Raw genomic sequence first — 18,853 nt, forward strand, 5'->3', positions numbered from 1 at the left:
TAGAAACAGTTGCAGTTTTAATGTTTGAAATATTAACTTGCATATTTTTACATAGCTGAGAAGAGAACACTTTTGATTGATGAACTGAATAAATTGAAGAGTGAAGGGCCTCAGAGGAAGAATAAGGCTGGTCCCATATCCCAAAGTGAGTTTGTCCCGTCCAAAGGATCAGTTACTTTGTCAGAAATCCGCTTGCCTCTAAAAGCCGATTTTGTCTGCAGTACAGTTCAGAAACCAGGTATGGTGATTTTTATTTGTATCACTTCTAGATCATAAATGGGAATAAGTAGAGCATGGATAAAGATGTAAAGCTTGTATCTTGGGTCTTTAGTTCCTTTTATGAGGATATGTGTATAAAAATAACCAAGGGAAAATTTCATATATGGGCTTATTGATCCACACAAGAACAAACATGGCTCTAACTGAAAGTAAGGCTAATTAAACATAGTTTTCAACATAAAATATTTTCCTAAGATGAGTTATCCTGATACAGCAGATCATTCGACTTTCATTAATTAATTTTATTGTGGAAAGTATTGGGACATCTAAAATAACTTATTTTACTTTATTCTATTTAAAATTCACCCCATTATAGAAATTTGTTCTATAAATCCTGAATTACTGGTTGTGGGAGTAAAGAACACCACAGTGTAGATACTTCTATTGAAATTTTATTCTCTTTGTCCCCTCTACATTGAATAAGTAAACTTTTCCAAACTATGTATTCTACTAAAAATCATGTATAAGCAAAGTTGGTAAAGGAGAATATGACACCAGGTTCTGAAAACAGGACAGAGTAATTACAGCAAACTTAAAGTTTTATTAAATTTTAGATGCTTTTTTTTTTTTTTTTAAAGGTTCCTTTAATTTTTTGTGTGGAACATTCTCTGTGAGGGAAAGGAGGGCTAGACATAGGTGGAGGGCTAAACTTGGTGAGGAGTGAATTTGAGGTACAGGGAAGGTAAAGAATGGAGATCTTTAAAAGTTTGAGCATTATTGCAGGAATGAGGTAACCTAAGTTCCATTTCTTGCTGTTGTCTGATTTTGGCAGGTTTGGGCAGAAATCTATTGGTAATTCAGTATGTACCTTGAGATATGTGGTTATTTAATGACAAATAGTGAAAAAATAATTCATGTTTTTCTTAGAATTTACCTCTGAGTAACCTTCATAGAAATATAGTATTTTAATCTCAGTCTTGAAATAACAAACCATAATTTTCCCTTTAGAAGTATATACTATTAGCTAAAGAATTAGAGGTTAATAGACAAAATTCTAAGTCAGCAGAAATTGAGGGGTGTGGAGTGAAGTTATTTCAATTCACAAAATAGGAAGAGACCTTAATGATGCTTATTCCAGGATTATGACTCAACTTATGTCTTACTTATCTTTTTGTGTCTGGAAAGTTGATTTTAGAAATTTTTATTTTATTTTTTTATTTATTTTTTGTGAGGAAGATCAGCCTGAGGTAACATCCATGCCAATCCTCCTCTTTTTGCCAAGGAAGACTGTCCCTGAGCTAATATCCATGCCCATCTTCCTCCACTTTTATGTGGGATGAGCCACAGCATAGCCTGACAAGAGGTGCATCGGTGCGTGCCCAGGATCCGAACCCGGGCCGCCAGCAGCAGAGCCTGCGCACTTAACTGCTGCGCCACGGGGCCGGCCCTAGAAATTTTTAAATAAATTTTATGTAAATTAGTTGTAGTATTAACTTACTCCTTTGGTCTTCCAGAATGCTGATTATCTAAATCTGATTTTCCTTATACTTATTATATAATGTGATTATTTCTTGCAGATGCAGCAAATTATTATTTCTTAATCATACTAAAAGCAGGAGCTGAAAATATAGTAGCCACACCATTAGCAAATACTTCAAATTCTCTTAATGGCGATGCTCTGACATTCACTACTACATTTACTTTGTAAGTAAATTAGGTCTGATGGTTCAAACACATTTTTCTTTTAATAGAATTAATATGGTATAAGCATACAGGTGGCATTTATGATCTTTTAAATGCAGTATGTTCATTCGTTTTATATGGGCCAATAACTCAGTTTTTAATTCGTTGGTTTAACTCTTTTATATGTTTCCAGTCTTTCCTTTCGTTGAGTAGCACATTTCTTCTGTGTGACTAAAGGTATTTAATGTTGTGAAGTGTTTAAAAAATATATATATATGTACATGTATATGTGTATGCATATATATATATATAAAATCGGGACCTTGTTTTTTTATATATGCTTTAAAATCTCACAATATACTTAGTATTCAATCTTAATGAAAAGACATTTATATTCAGCATCACAGATTTATTTTGAAACTAGAGTCAAAATCCAGTTTGAAAAAAAATTACTTTTATTATTGAAGATCTTGAGTTATAAAATACTAAAGAAAATATTTGAGTTTTATTATAGGAAAAAATAAACTTCTTACCAATTTTTATAATCTTTAATGTTTTATGACTACATATTGACTTTAGTTAAAAGCACAGTGAATTTCTGTACTTTCAGGAGTAACAGTATTTGTGGCATAATTTTTAATGGTATAACGATATTTTTCTTATAGTTTTAATGCTTTATTTTTCCAGGCAAGATGTGTCCAATGACTTTGAAATAAATATTGAAGTTTACAGCTTGGTAAGCAGTTAAAGCTTTCTAAACTAACTAATAATATATTTTTCTTAAAGATCAGATTTTAAGCTAATTATGCTTTGGGGTTGTGTGTAGGTGCAAAAGAAAGAACCCACAGGCCCTGATAAGAAGAAAAAGGCATACAAGTCCAAGGTGAGAATGAAAGAAAGCCAGTAAAAATATTATAATCACAAATAATAGATATCATATCAGTTTTAATTTAATTTATCAAGTTTTGGGATCATTTTTATGCCCTAAATTTCTAGTTACTGTGTTTAATAGGTATGAATACTGAGGGTAAACTTATAGTGAGTGATCATGATTTAAGTGTAAGCTACTGATACGCTCAGGCTTGATAGTTCTATTTTCTCTATATTTACTTTACAGCTAACTTTTATTACCTCTTTAAACTTTTCTCAAGCCTTTCCTCTGAACTCTTGTCTCACTAACTCCTCTAAACAGTACTTAAGAAGCATGTGGTCACTGTGCAGGCGTAAGGAATAGAACCTCTAGCGTATTTTCCATCCTTCCTAGTCTTTGCTCTTTTGTTCTTTTTCTATGTCATTTAAAAGAATTTTATTTAGCTTTAGCAAGAAAGGAATGGCAGTATGGATAAAGCCTTAATAAAGGACTCAACTATAATATATTCATATTTAAGAATTATTTTCTATCTGGGAGTATCTCAAGCTTGGTTAGTTTTAAGCTCTGAATCAAAATGTTTAATGGGAATTATACTAAGTTATCTTTTCTTCTAGGCTATTACTCCAAAGCGACTTCTCACATCTATAACCACAGTAAGTAGAAGTTTAAAAAAATTGAGCCTCCTTGAAAAATCTTCATTTTACACATATGATTGTGAATTGGTTAACCATTTCTAAACCCTTAACACTTGGCAAGTCTTTAAAATATACTAATGGGGGGGAAATCTCTGATATATATGTAGGAAAAAAAAATGTTTTCTGAAACGTAGTCCTTGCAGTGTTAAAGAGTTTTGTATTTAATATTTAAATCTTTGTATCAAATAAAGAAAATAACTTATATTTCTTCTTCATACCTTTTTTTAGAAAAGCAGCCTTTATTCTTCAGGTAAGTGGATCTTGAACTATTTGAGACACTAGACTAAGGGAAAGAGTTAATCAGTTGCATACTTATACATATAGCCATCTTGATTTATGAATGTTTACCTGAGTCTCCGTTGAATAAGAGTTTCCATATGGTTTTTCGTAACATATAAGATTACTGGCCAGGATAGCATGTTGTCTGGTTGCCCCTTTGTCAGATACCACCACAGGCCAACAGTCATCACATTATTCAGCTCTGGCAGGCGGTCCACATATGATACCTCGTCCCTTGACAGCTACAGCAGGTAGCATTACTCTCCACCCTAGCTTCTATCGTTCTGTAGGTGTGTTCTGTGCTATCCACACTGCGGAGTTTACTTTTTTTAACTTTACTGATCATGACTTACGTTGTATCATGTCAGAAAAGGATCTTTCTAGTTCACTGTGAACTGGGTGCCAGTAAGCCAGGAAAGGCCTTTTCTAGAATGGCTTTAGGCTTGAGTTTTCCAAAGGGGATTAGGATTGAGCTTGTTTCACTCACTTCCTTTGGGCTTTTGGTCTCTTCTTGGCCCGAGAAAGTAACTAAGAACTGTGCAGATATAGTCTCTGCTGCTAATTATGTCATCCTAGACTATAGCAATGTAGTCTTTTTGTATGTCTTATAGGAAAATTGCTTTTTTATGTATAGATTTTTAGGTTCTGTGTCTTTAAAAACACATCTATCCCAAATGTTAAGGAATGCCTGTACCTTACTTAAGTTAAATGTAAAATACTTAACAGTTTTCTTTCATTAGGAAATAAGTTGATTTATTTCCCCCCCCATATTTAGAGATGGAGGAAAATGAAGCAGTTTTCTCTGTGGCAATTTAATTTCATTCTATTGGGGTGGGTGAGGAATTGTTATTTACCATTATGAAAGTCACACTGCAATAAACTTCATTTCCTTTTTCTTTAGTTATGGCCAGTCCAGGCGGTCTCAATGCCGTGCGTACCAGCAACTTTGCCCTTGTTGGATTTTACACACTGTCATTATCTTCAGTAGGAAACACTAAATTTGCTCTGGACAAGGTAATCCAAATTTATTTATTTATAGAAAAATTAGGTCAATGGAAATGCCCCAGTACTTTCAAGTATTTGAAATCTTTTGTTGAAAATGTATGTTCTTAGAATTGTATGTCTAGCTAGGCATGGGTGTACCTATGTGATATATTTTTTGTTCATTCTAAATGTCAGTTCTGACTCAAGGAATTTACTTCTTGCATGTAGATGTTAAGCTTACAGTTTTAAACATAGTTTCTTGCCCATTTGAACTGATATTTTGAAATGAGTAACATTTTATAGATTTGGTTTTGACAAGATAGGGAAAGATAGGTTAATTTCTTAGAAAAGTCCTCATGAATCTAAGGGATTTCCTTCTCATACTTTCCTCCCCAAATTTAAAGCTTCAAAATTCAGATCTGCATAATACCACTATTGAGTACTTTTCCACCATACTCTGATATGATTAAACTTTTAATAGCTAACAGGACCATTTTAAGGAGTGAGAGAACTAGAGGTGAAATTTAGTCCTTGGTTAGACTGCTGCTGTATAGAGAGATATTTTAAAATATTATAAGAGATTTCTATAGTCAGAATATAGAGGTAAAAGTATAAAAATTAAGAGGCCTGGTTTCTAGTGTTTGCCCTATTAGTAATTTCCTCTTTAACGTTGAGCAGTCACTTCACTTCTCTGGGGTCTTGCTTTCCGAGTATAGAATACAGTCGTGCACCGTATAATGAAGTTTTGGTCAATGACGGACCACGTACACCACAGTGGTCCCATAAGATTAGTACCATATAGCCTAGGTGTGTAGTAGGCTATACTACCTAGGTTTGTGTAAGTACAATGACAAAATCCCCTAATGATGCATTTCTCAGAACATATCCCTGTCATTAAGTGACACATGACTGTGTCATTAGGTTAGATGAAAACAATCTAACTTTAAAATTCTATGAACCATTTTTCTTTTAGTTGATAGACACAAAACAGACTATGTTTTGATTATTGTTAATGCATAAATGTATTTTAACATGTTAATGTTTAAAAATTCATGTGACTTTTTATTTAGTAATTCAGCTAGTTTAACAAATTGAGTGATCTTGGGTCTTTTTTCTCTTTGTCTTTTATTTTGTTTGTTTTAGATAAATTATGATGTAAAAGAGCGAGAGCTACTGGGCTATATGTTCCAGGAAAAGGTTGCCATATTTTCTTTGCTTGAAACTAATGAGCTTAAAAATCAGTCTTTAATTTTTAGCCCATATGTATTTGTTTCACTAACCACTCTTATATCTTCTTGTTTATTTTGAATAATTAAGGATATTATGTAAATTATTCTTTCTTTAGACTCTTGCAGATGGGCATCTTTTTCTTTGCTCTCATAATTCTTTAAAGATTTCTTTGAAAGGTCTCTATTTTTTTCATGCATGTTTGGTATTTGGGCTTTTTTCCTATATTCTTTTTTTTATTTTATAGTTCTGTAAGGTTCACTTCAACATTGATTTTCTGGGTACTAAAATACCAAATTAATAACTATGTCTAAAACTAAAATTTATTCGATATTATTGACCTCCCATGTATTGAAGGAGCTATTGGTGATGTTTTAAGTAAAAATTGAAAACTGTTATGGTCTCAATTGTCTAATAGGCATGTTGCTATGTAGATGATGCTTTGTTTATTAATTTTCAAACTAAAATGCATTTAACACTAAAATTATACTAAATATAATCATATTTTAGAAGATTTCTTTAAAGGCTTTTTAATATCCTTGTGAAAATCACTTGCAAGCATTTCGTGGGTATATAGAAATGCTAATTTACAAAATGCTGGATAGTATTTTTTATTTTATTTTAAATTCTTAGAACCAAATTTGCAAATTAGATAAGTGTAAGAACTAGGGTTCTATGAACTGCATTCCTTACTCAGTGTTGTCACATAGTCAATTTCTACATACGTAAAAGATTTTATTAATCTCTGAAATGAAAGAGATTTCAATGTGTTAAACATAGACTGCTCTTTTGAAAAATTTCTTGGCTGCCATTTTAACTTAAAATGTCACACAAATTAAAAATAAATTATAATATTTCCATTCTCTTAATGATTCCTTTGAAATTGTAACTTAAATAGCCACCACATGATTGAGTGCAGAATCAAATCACTAAATTTAATTCGTTGTGTCTAATTCTCTAAATTCTCTTTCTGAGTCAAATATAATACAATTTAGATGTGAAATTTGTCCCAAATGTACTTTTGTGAGTGGCAGGAGGAAGCAGATATTTGTTCCAATAACTTGTAGTTGATACGAGAATATTTAAAATAATTAAATTTAGATATTCTTCAAATTGGTGGGAAAAATGGAAGACCTTCTATACTCATATAATAATCCTATTTAATTAACTTTGAGACAGTAGACAAGACTCCCATATCCTATCAGATACCATCGATTCAAAGGAGTGTTTGCTTATTTTACTGGTACCGTGACTAATAATATAACAGTCATGGGGGTTATCTCTGAGATCCCCTTCAGAATGGAATTTGTTTTGAGATTAACCCAGGCTGTTTGCTCTACAGATTTAGTGTGCCACTAATGGTGGATCGCCTTTTTATTTCAAGTTATAGATATCTGACGTAAAGTCTGGCGTCTTGGAATTTAAATTATGAATCTCAGTAAGTCACAGACTCTTAAATCTTTTCTTTGAATCGAGAATCCAAAATAGTCATAGGTTTTATCATACTTTTGTGGATAAAGGGAGGAGGACATCCCACAGTTCATCCTCTGGCTTAAAGAAACCTCATAGGTATTTATACCTTCCAGGAAGTAGAGATGTCAATTTAAATAATATCAGAGCAAATAGTTATGAAGTAAAAACTAATTAGCACTGTAGAATTTTGAGGTTCTAGGAAGAGTGATTAGGCATTCTAGTGTGCCCCAAGCTATCCTGGTTTAAGCCTGTTGGCCCAGTATAATTAACAGTATTGCTTTCTCTCTCAGAAATATCCCAGTGTATGAAAAATTACACAGTCACCCTGGTTGTAGATTACATTTTACAGCTCTTAACAATAATCTTTGAGGTGCGGATATCTTAAAAGACCCTTTTGTTAAACAGAAAACAGAATAGGATCCTACATTTTCACACTCAACAGGGGGTAGTAACATTGACTCTTTTGTGAATATTCTCAATTCACTTCATCAGGAAAAGCTTCTACCCAAGAATATTGCCTGCTTTTCACAGCTGTAGAGTAAGGGGACATTTTCTTCTCATTTTTCTGAGATTCTTTTTACCAGCAGCATTCTCTTGGCTAAACAACAGAATTCTATTAATTCGCACTGACAGCCTAAGGAGCTTAAAACTGACAATATGGAAAAGAAAAAGGCAAGAGAATTTATAACAAATACGACAGTGAGGCATATGATGTTTTGATTCTACGTTATGGATGCCTTTTAAATTTAGAAAGTTGGTGGTTTGTTTCATGGAATTAGTCTATTGAAATCTATACATTTTGCCCCCAAAATCTCCCTTTAACTTTTCTTTATTGTGTTGGAGGACTAAATTGTTGGAAACTAACCTTACAATAAAAGCTTTCATATTTAGACTGAACTATGATTATTCCAACTAGGATGTCATTCTTTTTCACTGGGCAGCAGGAATGACAGACAATAGCATCTTCCTTTCTATATTGACTCAGAAGTCAATATCACTTTAAATACACGTGTGTTGCCATTTTACTCTAATGATGCAACCTCTCCAATTGAATTTTTTCTTATATTTGTAATCTTTAATTCAAATTCAAAATATTTAAAATTATCACATACACTTAAGCAGCTTTTATAATTTAAAAGATACTTTTGACATGAGGTGTCTTCACTAAATATTAATATGTTGATAAGAATGATTTATTTAAAAATATTTCTTATGTGAATGTTTTCAGTGGTAGATAGAAAGCATGATTTTATTTGGAAGAAAATATAAATTCCTCAAGCTTCCAACTAGTAAGAGCTACATAGTCTCACTTTAGGCACTTAATTTTTATTTTGTCAATTTATGTTCATGTATTTTAAAGCTACGCTATTAGGTGCCCAAATATGTAAAACTATTTTATCTTCTTGATGAATTGTTCACTTTATCTCTGATAATCTTTATTTTAAAGTCTATTTTGCCTGATATTAATAGAGTTACAACAGCTTTCTTAGGATTAGTGTTTCTATGTCATATCTTTTTCTATCATTTATTCTCAACCTGTCTGTATCCATATGTGAAATTTGTGTCTTACAAATGTATTTTATGGTGATATTTTGTTATCCAGGATGACAATCTTTTGTCTTTTCATTAGAGTGTTTGGTCCACTTATATTTAATGCAATACTAATATTGTTGGCTTTAGTGTACCACAAGAGAAGGCAAACTTATAGCCTGTTTTTTTTCTTGTTTTTTTTTAAATTAACATCTTATATTAGTATGGTACATTTGTCACAATTAATATTAGTGAACTAATGTTGATATATTATTATTAACTAAATTTCAGCAGCCAGGTTTTGTAGCTAAAGTATTTGAAACGCAACCACGCCCGCTTGTTTATGTACAGGCATACCTCAGAGATATTGTGGGTTCAGTTCCAGACCACCAAGATAAAGCAAATATTGCATTTAAAAAGCTATAATGGCAGAGTTGAATAGTTGTGACAAAGATTGTATGGTCTGCAAATTCTAAAATATTAACTGTCTGGGCCTTTACAGAAAAAGTTCACAAACCCCTGGTCTACCATTTTGTTCTTTGTTTTCTATTTGTCTCATCTATTTTTTGTCCCTTTGTTTTTCCTTTCTTGCCTTCTTCTGGATTAATTAAGTATTTTGGTAACCTTTTTCTCTCCTCTTTTGGCTTTTTAGCTATACATCCTTGTATTCTTTTTCAGTTATTGCTAAGGATTACAATATGCATCCTTAACGTATTACAGCCTACCTTGAAATTCTGTTATTCTACTTCATATACCTTATAATATTTAGAACCTTGCAACAGTGTAATTCCATTTGCCCACCCCATCATATTTTACTTCTACTCTTGTTATAAATCCCACAATGCATTGTTGTTACTTTTTCTTTAATCAGTTTTTTAAAAGAAATTTTAAAATATATTTTTAGAAGTTGTCTTTTATATTTACCATTTCTGATGTTCTTCATTCCATCTTGTAGATCCAGGCTTCCATCTGCGATCATTGCCTTCTCAGGAAGCACTTTTATTTATTATTTCTTGTAATATAGGTCTGCCAGAAATGAATTCTTTAGCTTTTGTTTATCCAAAAATGTCTTTACCTTGCCTTAATTTCTGAAGGATATTCTCATTGGGTATAGACTGCTAGGTTGGCAGGTTTTTTTTCTTTCCCCCCTTTAAAGATGTCATTTTATTGTTTTCTGGCTTTAATTGTTTCTGATAAGAAGTCAGCCATAATTTTTAATTTTCTCCTTTTAATGTTTTTTTATTTTTTATTTTTAACAGTTTGACTCTAAAGTGCCTAGGTGTGGTTTTCTTTGTATTTATCATACTGGGTTTCACAGAGCTTTATGGATCTATAGTTTGTGTGTTTCATAAATTTTGACAAATTCTCAGCCATTATCTCTTCAAATATTTCTTCTGCCCAGTTCTCTCTTTTTTCTGGGACTCCAGTTAAATGTATATTAGATTGTTCACTATTTTTCTACAGGTCTATGACACTCTTTTGGTTTTTGTTTCTTTCTTCTTTGTGTTTCATTTTGGATCATTTCTATTTACTAGTCTTCGAATTCACCTATCTTTTTTTCTGATGTGCCCCAGTTTCCTGTTAAGCCCATCCAATGAATTATTCAATTCAAACATTTTTTTTAATTCTAAAATTTCCATTTGGATCTTTTTTAGACCTTCCATTTCTGTGTTGAAATTCTCCCTCTTTTCACTCATTTTTGTTCATCTTTTTCTCTAAATTCTTTAACAAATTATAAATGCCCTTGTCTTATAATTCTTACATCTAGATCATCTGTGGATCTGCTATTGACAGGGTTTTGTTTTGTTTTCTCTTGATTAAAGGCCACATTTTCCTACTTTTTTTTGTCTTGCAACTTTTTAATTATAGGCCAGATGTTAAGTTATAAAAGAGTAGTAGAGACAGAAGAGGGTAGTAATAACTTGCCCATTTGTCTCTCAGACAGTTTGGCTTAGGGGCCAATCTCTTTGATATAATCAGAAGTTGAGCTGAGATGGGGTTTTAGTTATTTTGGGTTCAACTCTTGTTTCAAATACCTTGAGAGTGAGGTTGAGCCCCACCTTTCAGCAGAACTTTGAGATCTAAGTTCTGCAAGTCTACAAGATTTCTTTCTGCTTTCCAGACCTGCCTTCAATTTGTGGTACTAGCACTTACTCAGGAAAATTCTTGTGAGGAGGAATTGGCAGGTTGGGAGGGCTTAGCTCTGCCTCTGGGCTCCTTGAGATGCTCATCGACAGCCCTGCTCATCTGTTAAAGACTTAACTGGTTTCTCCTTTTCCCTGCGAAATTCATTGCCTATGGCCAGCTTACTCCTCTGCCAATCCTTGCCCCCAGGGGATGAATTGGTCCCTGATTTGGTTTACCTAGCAAGGACACATTTCTTACTGAATTTTTTCTATTTAATCTTTTTGCTTCCACAGCTTTTTGATGACTTTTGATGATTTTCTTAGTTTATCCAATGTTTTCTTATTGTTACAGTAGAAGTGGTGGTCTTTTGTGACCCTTCAGATCCTAATTGGAAGTGTAACTCTGAGCACATAATGGAAGTAGAACTCCTTTCTGTATATCCCTCTTACCGCCAACACTGGGATAAATTTAACAGACAGAATTTAGGTATACTTTTGTGTGTGTCTCTGTAGCTAGCAAATGAGCCATGATTGGGAGTGAAGAGTCGTCACATCATGACAGTAATGGCATCTGGTGTGGATTTAGGCCGTTCCAGACCTTCTTCATATGGAACTTAAACAAGTCTCCTTCAGATAGATTTCAACATTGGCTTTCACTGCCAGGTCTATGTTTGCATCTCTCTACCATCTCTGTAATGCAGACTTGTATTGGATGTGGGGTCCTTAATTTTGGAAATCTGCCTGGAAGTAAAATGGCACAAACATTCAATGAAAATTATTATCATGAAATGTATTAGCTCTATATTATGTACATTATAGGGCAACTTTATTTTTTATTTATGTATAACCTGCCAGGTAATTATTACTCAGATGACTTTTGTTCTTATGGGGTAGATTTATGTGTGTGTGTGTGTGTGTATGTGTGTATGTATGATGTATGATGTAGCGTGTGTCAGTGCTTTGTTACTTTGTATGGCTGAATAATATTCCATTATATGTATATACTACAATTTGTCCATTCATCTGTTGATAGACGTTTGGGCTGTTTCTTTTTGGCTATTGTCAATAATGCTGCTATGAACTTGGATGTATATGTACTTGTTCAAATACCTGTTTTCAGTTCTTTTGAGTATATATCTAGAAGAGGAATTGTGGAGTCATATGATAATTCTGTTTAATTTTTGAAGAACCACCAAACAGTTTTTCATGGTGCCTGCACTGTTTGACATTCCTACCGGTAATGTGGGTTCCAAAGTCTCTACATCCTTGCCAGTGCTTGTTGTTTTCCACGTTTTTGATTATAGCCATCCTAGTGGGTGGGAAGGGGCACCTCATTGTGGTTTTGATTTACATTTCCATAGTAACTCTTTTTTTTTGGCTTAAACAACAGAAATTTATTTTTTCACAGTTCTGGGGACTAGAAGTCCAAGATCAAGGTATTGATAGGGTTGGTTTTTTTCTAAACCCTCTCTCCTTAGCTTGTAGACGGCTGTCTTCCTCCAGTGTCTTCACATGGTCTTTTCTCTGATCTGTGTCCTAATCTTTTTTTATAAGGTTACCAATCATATTGGATTAGGGCCCACCTTAATGATGTCATTTAACCTTAATTACCTCTTTAAAGACTCTTTCTTCAAATAAAGTCACTCTCTGTGGTATGGGGTGTTAGGACTTCAACATGTGAATTTGTGGGGGGCACAATTCAGCCATAACATGGTATAAGCTGTCGCATGAGTTTTGGGATTATAAATGTTTGAAACATACTTGTATCTAAGAAATGAGAAAAATCTCATAGATACTGAGTGATTCAACTCTAAAGCAAACAATAAAAAAATCTGCTTTCAATAACTTATTACTATTGGTTTCATAATTTAACCTATTTTCATTTTGGTTCGAAACAATGTGCTTCCAATAAAATAATCAGATTCCTTTTTATGCATTCCTCAGTAAATGGTTTTGGGCACTATGGCAACTTGAGATTTCCGTTGAAATCCTCATCATCATCTTTAGCATTATCATTATCGTCATCATCATCATCATCAAGCTAACGTTTATTTCCTAATGACTATTGATGCTGAGCATCTTTTTATGTATTGGTTGGCCATTTGTATATCTTTGAAGAAATATCTGTTCAAGTCCTTTGCTAATTTTTAAATTGGGTTGTTTGGATTGTTTTAAATGAGTTGTCTTTTCATCGTTGAGTTATGAGAGTTCTTTATATACTGGATACTAGACCATTATCAGAAATATGATTTGCAAATATTTTCTCCTATTCTGTAGATCGTCTTTTCACTCTCTTGATAATATGCTTTGATGCACAAAAGTTTAAAATTTTTTTTATTGTGGTAAATAATACATAACATGAGATCTACCCTCTTAACAAATTTTTTAAGTGCACAGTATTGTTAACTATAAGTACAATGTTGTACAGCAGATCTCTGGAATTTTTTCATCTGGCATGACTGAAATTCTATACCTACTGAATAGCAACTCTCTCTTTCCCCCCTCCCACCAGCCCCTGGCAACCACCATTCTATTTTCTGCTTCTATGTGTTTGGCTACTTTAGATACCTTATATAAGTGGAATCCTTCTGTGACTGTTTATTTCACTTAGCATAATGTACTCAAGTTTCATCCACGTTGCAGCATCTGACAGGATTTCCTTCTTTTTTATGGCTGAATAATATTCAATTGTATGTATGTACCACATTTTCTTTTTTTTCATTGGGAGAACTCTAGGTATTTATTTGACCAAACAATATTCTTTTAGCAAACTTTTATCAGCTGTGATTTGGCAGTAGGATATGGGAACAAACATGAAAAAGACGTAATAATTGACTTCAAGGATCTGCTGTGTAGAGATGTGGGGCTGTGGGTTAGGACACATAAGAAGCATACACAGGGGAGTTTCAGAGCCAAGAAGACAAACTTCCGACTCTGGGGAGGACAGGATCTGGATGGCCTAGAGTAGTTTTCATACTCAGAAGTGAGGAGAAATGTGACTGTACCACATTTTATTTATCCATTCATCTGTTGATGGGCATTTAGGTTGTTTCCACCTCTTGGCTAATGTGAAGAATGCTATGTTGAACATGGGAGTGCAAATATCCCTTTGAGAACCTGAGTTTAGTTCTTTTGGATAAATTCCCAGAAGTGGATTTTTTGATTATATGGTAGTTCCACTTTTAAGTTTTTGAGGAACCTCCATACTGAAAAGCTTTTAATTTCGATGAAGTCTAATTTATCTGTTTTTTTCCTTTGTGGCTTATGCTTTTGGTATCATATCTGAGAATTCATTGCCAAATCCATGATCATTAAAGATTTACACCTATGTTTTCTTCTAAGAGTTTTATGGTTTTAGCTCTCATATTTAGGTCACTGATCCATTTTGAGTTAATTTTTTTATATAATATGAGGTGGGGATCCAACTTCACTCTTTTGCATGTGGCTATCCAGTTTCTCCAACACCATTTGTTGTTCTTTCCTCATTGAATGGTCTTGGTACCCTTGTTGAAAATCAATTGGCCATAGATGTATGGGTTTATTTCTGGACTCTCAATTCTATTCTTGTGGTCTATATGTCTACCCTTATGCCAGTACTGCACTGTTTTGATTACTATAGCTTTGGATTAATTTGAAATTGGGAAGTATGATTCTTCTAACTTTGTTTTCCTTTTTCAAGATTGTTTTGGTTGTTTGGGGCCTTTTGCAATTCCAAATGAATTTGAGGATCAACTTTTCCATTCTGCAGTTCATTGTTCTTTATTGCTGAGTAATATTGTATTGTATTAATATACCAATTGGTTTATCCAGTTTTCTATTAAATACATTCTGTTGATGGAGGATGGATAAGCACATGTATTCTCTTCTTAAATCTGTGTTTTCTTTATCACGTTATCTTGGGACTAAGGGTTCTGTTTTCATCAAGCTCTACCTTGAGTGAATTTATTCAAAAGTATTTGTTGCTAAGGAACCAGTGGCTTTTGGCTACCTATTTTATATTCCAGCTTTAGAAAATACTGTGTTTTCAAGGCATAATATTTTCTATTCATGATTTATACATGTTTTATCAAGAAAAATCACACTTTGAAACTGTTTTGCAAATAATTTACCCTCTTTCTTCGCAGGTGCCATTTTTATCTCCTTTGGAAGGTCATATTTATTTAAAAATAAAGTGTCAAGTGAATTCAAGTGTTGAAGAAAGAGGTTTTCTAGTAAGTAAGATCATTTAATCTATATTTTATTTTTTTCCATTTTGTGAAATGTAGACTTGAAATGAAAGCCTATGTGATTAGGTGATAAATTGGTTCAGTAAAGATGTGTTGCACATCCATTGTATGCCAATCACTGTGCTGGTGTTGGAATATAATAGGCCCCCAAAAATAATGCCTCTATTCAGGACTTTTAGTTTAACAGGGAGAAATACAAGTGAACAGGTAAGTACAATATAGTACTATAATAAGAGAAAGCATAAAGTGCATGGGTGTAAATTGGTGGGATATTAGGTTTTGAGTATGGGTAGGGAGGCTTAAAGAAGGCTGTTGGAAGCAGTAACTGGTAGACTGCTAACTGAATAAGTTAGCTAGAGGGTAAGGGGAGGGAGAAGTGCTCCAGATAAAGAGAGGAGCATGTCCAATGGCCTGGAGGGCCCTTCCCTCTCACCCCCACCAGCGAAAAGGATAACACATTTACATAGTGGCAGGTATTTCAGGATAGCTGGAGCTTAGAGTTTGAGTGTGTGTGTGTGTGGAGGAGGGGCAATGAGGAGAATGATTGGGAAGGAAAGTATGGTTAGGGGAAATGGAGCCAAGTGTTAAAGGGGTTTTTAAAGAATTTGGACTTTATCCTGAAGCCAGTAGAGTACTCTTGTAGAATTTTAAGCAGAGGAATAACATCCAATTTGGGATTTAGAAAAGTCATTCTGACTGACATGTGGAAAGTGGACTGGAGAGTGATGACCTTGAAGAAGACTAGTGAGGAGACTGCGTTACTCCATGAGAGAGGTGATGGGGACTGGTACTCTGGATGAAGAGAAGGACCCGTCATGGAGAGATGAAGAAGGAAGGAAGGCAGACCCTAGTGATTTGGCTCTAGTGGGTGGAAAAGCAGAAGTAAGGATGTCACCCAGATCTCAGCCTTGCACAACTTCTTGGGTGGCAGTGATGCCACTGAGGGACCTTGGGGAGGAGCAGGTGTGCATGTTTGGGTGGAAAGTATTTTTTTCCCCTAAAATTTTGTTGTGAAAAATTGCAAACATACAGCAATGTTGATAGAATTTTACAATGAACACTCATATACCCACCATCTAGATTTTGCTTTTAACATTTTTTGCTGTCCTTGCTTTACCATATATCTATCACTTAGCCATTCTTTTAGCCATCCCTCTAACCATTGCTGAAAATATCATGTTTTGGGGAAAGAATTTCAAAGTATATTGTAGACATTAACATGTTCCCCTAAATCTTAAGTATACATCCTCTAAGTTTTGACACATGCATATATCTGTGTAACCCAAATTTCTATTAAGATATAGAAGATTACCCCAGAAAGTTCCCTCATGCCCCTTGACAGTCAATCCCCACCCAAGGTGGGAAGTTTTAATGAGTTAAGTGTTAAACTATTTGAATTTTAGATATGTAGACACATGTTTCAAAGATCTGGGTTTGGAGCTCAAGATAGACATTTTAGTTGATATGAAGATTTGAAAATCTGCAGCATAGAGATAGTAATTGAAGCACAGGGGGAGCTGAGTAAAGCCGACCCAGGAAGAACACTAACATTTAAACCACAGCCCTAGGAAGAAAAGCTCTCAAAGGAGACTACAGGGAGGGCGGTGGAGAATTTAGTGTCCTGTTTGCCAAGGGAAGAGAGTCTGAAAGAGGGAGTGATAAAATTAGATAAGGATCATTAGAGACCATTGGACATATTTACAAGGTGGTCATTCTAGTTTTTATGAGAGCAGAAACTAGATTGCAAATGGTTATGATACTGAACCACTTAATCTCAAGTTCCTGTGCCTGATACGCAATATGCCAATCACTCAGACACTGGTGCTTGGAGATGGAGAAAGGTTTATTTGAATTGGCCCAAAATGAGAAGGCGGGAGGATAGGTTCTCTCAAAGCTGCCTTAATGAAAGAAGACAGCCAGGGGGTCTTTATAGAGCTAAGGGGCTTGGGAGGAGGAGTTTCAAAGAAACAAAGGGGAATTCCATGTTTCTTGCACTCCAGATAAGCCCTTGGGCAATCAGATTTCTGGGTGTCAGGGGCAGCTGGGAGCTGGTTATTTAGTGATTGTAATTTCCTTAAAGACATTCTTTTTCTTCTGCAAAACAAGCACATAATTCCTTGTGACCCTTGAGTCACCCCTTAGGTTAAAGAAGAAAATAGCAAATTAATAAGATTAACTTCTTTTCATCTGTGACGTGTTGAGAACAAGGTCAAAGGTAATCATGTTCTTACTGAATATTTACAGTAACCCTCAGGTACCTGCTTCAGTTATAAACGGAGTGGGAGGTGAGGAATGAGGGTGCTAGCAACAGCCTGAAACAGGGTGTGGCTGCAAAGGAGTAAAGAGATACAGTGTGGGACTTGCAGAGCCCTGTAGGGTGAAAGAAGGATTTTGTTGACATTTTATTAAGATTGGAGAGACTTGAGAGTCTTTAAATTGAAACAAGTAGCTTCTAATAGGGCCAAAGAGGTTGACGATAGAGGCAGTGGGGAACCTGCACTAGGGTTAAGGAATTCTTAATACTTGAAGCAAGGTCATGAGAGTGAGAAGATATAAGACTCAAACCACAGTTCGCGGGATTGATCTTATACAGAATTATTCTTTTTCCATTATATCAGAGGAGAAAATCATGTGTGTAGAATACATAGAAGATTCTGGGTGTGGTACAAGAAGAGAGAAAATTTCATAGCTTTGGTTTTCTTTGTGAAGCAGGAATTTGAACAATGCAAGTGATATCACAAATCAGTTTGCGTTTGCTGTCAAAGGGTACACAAAGAAGGGCTAGATTTACAGAAAGCCCAGTGGCCAAGGTGACTGTAAATCAGAGTTTAACTTTTTTCACATGTAAATCCAGCAGATGGCACTAGATATCCTTGAAAAAGCATTTTTATAAATTTCTGACTTGAAGGCAGTGTTTGCCTACTGACCTTTTCTTTTAATGTAAATATTTTCATATTTTATTGTAGACACCTTTAGCAACTGATAGACTATTATGGCATCTAGTTCATTTGTATATAGTGTCTGACCTATTTAATTTTTGAGCTGGGGTCTTAACTAGTTTGGAGTTAGATCTCTTCAGGTTTACTCTGTCCTGAATCCTATAGCCCATTCTTATCACATCCACACACATTTACAGAAATGTGGTAAGAAATTGCTCAGGATTCCCCAGAATAACTTCTGTCCCCTGTCTAAACAATGCCTTTTCATGACCTCTACCCTCTATAAAAAGTAGAGGTAGTCATTGAAATGCAAGTTGCATGATTCAGTTTTCCTTCCTAATGTGTCAGGGACTGCTGGGAGGAAGGAGACTACTGACCAGAGCAACTTGCTAAGTGATTCTAAATGGTGCTGGTCTAGCTCTGCATGGGCTGATGAGCAGCAAGAGAAGTACCTTCTGGATTAGCTAGAGAGTTCCAGTTCTGCTTTGTGATTCTGTGTTGTCATTTAATTTCCTTGACCCTCCACTTCCTCAGCCATAAAAATGAAAAAACTGTCCCTTGTTATTCCTCTCTGATGATAGTAGAGTGTAATAAAACTTGT

The 18,853-nt window shown here is 34.5% G+C and overlaps 1 protein-coding gene across 5 annotated transcripts in view; it reads left to right on the forward strand.

The window, feature by feature from the left end:
- The window catches only part of ANLN (anillin, actin binding protein), a 123,723-nt gene that overhangs the window by 96,654 nt on the left and 8,216 nt on the right, over positions 1–18,853 (forward strand). For 3 of the 5 annotated variants that reach the window (XM_087429533.1, XM_087429548.1, XM_004418826.3), the window contains 8 exons: positions 56–238; positions 1,797–1,923; positions 2,590–2,638; positions 2,729–2,785; positions 3,388–3,426; positions 3,697–3,718; positions 4,649–4,761; positions 15,212–15,298. In XM_087429533.1, the coding sequence (XP_087285659.1) occupies positions 56–238; positions 1,797–1,923; positions 2,590–2,638; positions 2,729–2,785; positions 3,388–3,426; positions 3,697–3,718; positions 4,649–4,761; positions 15,212–15,298 (677 nt within the window). Of the gene's footprint in view, positions 1–55; positions 239–1,796; positions 1,924–2,589; positions 2,639–2,728; positions 2,786–3,387; positions 3,427–3,696; positions 3,719–4,648; positions 4,762–5,874; positions 5,929–15,211; positions 15,299–18,853 lie in introns of all 5 variants that reach the window. The other 2 variants (XM_087429525.1, XM_087429536.1) reach the window with 1 other exon arrangement.

Source organism: Ceratotherium simum, chromosome 1 (assembly GCF_057802395.1).
Source record: "Ceratotherium simum simum isolate JZ-2026a chromosome 1, ASM5780239v1, whole genome shotgun sequence".
In the NCBI taxonomy this organism is placed as follows: domain Eukaryota; kingdom Metazoa; phylum Chordata; class Mammalia; order Perissodactyla; family Rhinocerotidae; genus Ceratotherium; species Ceratotherium simum.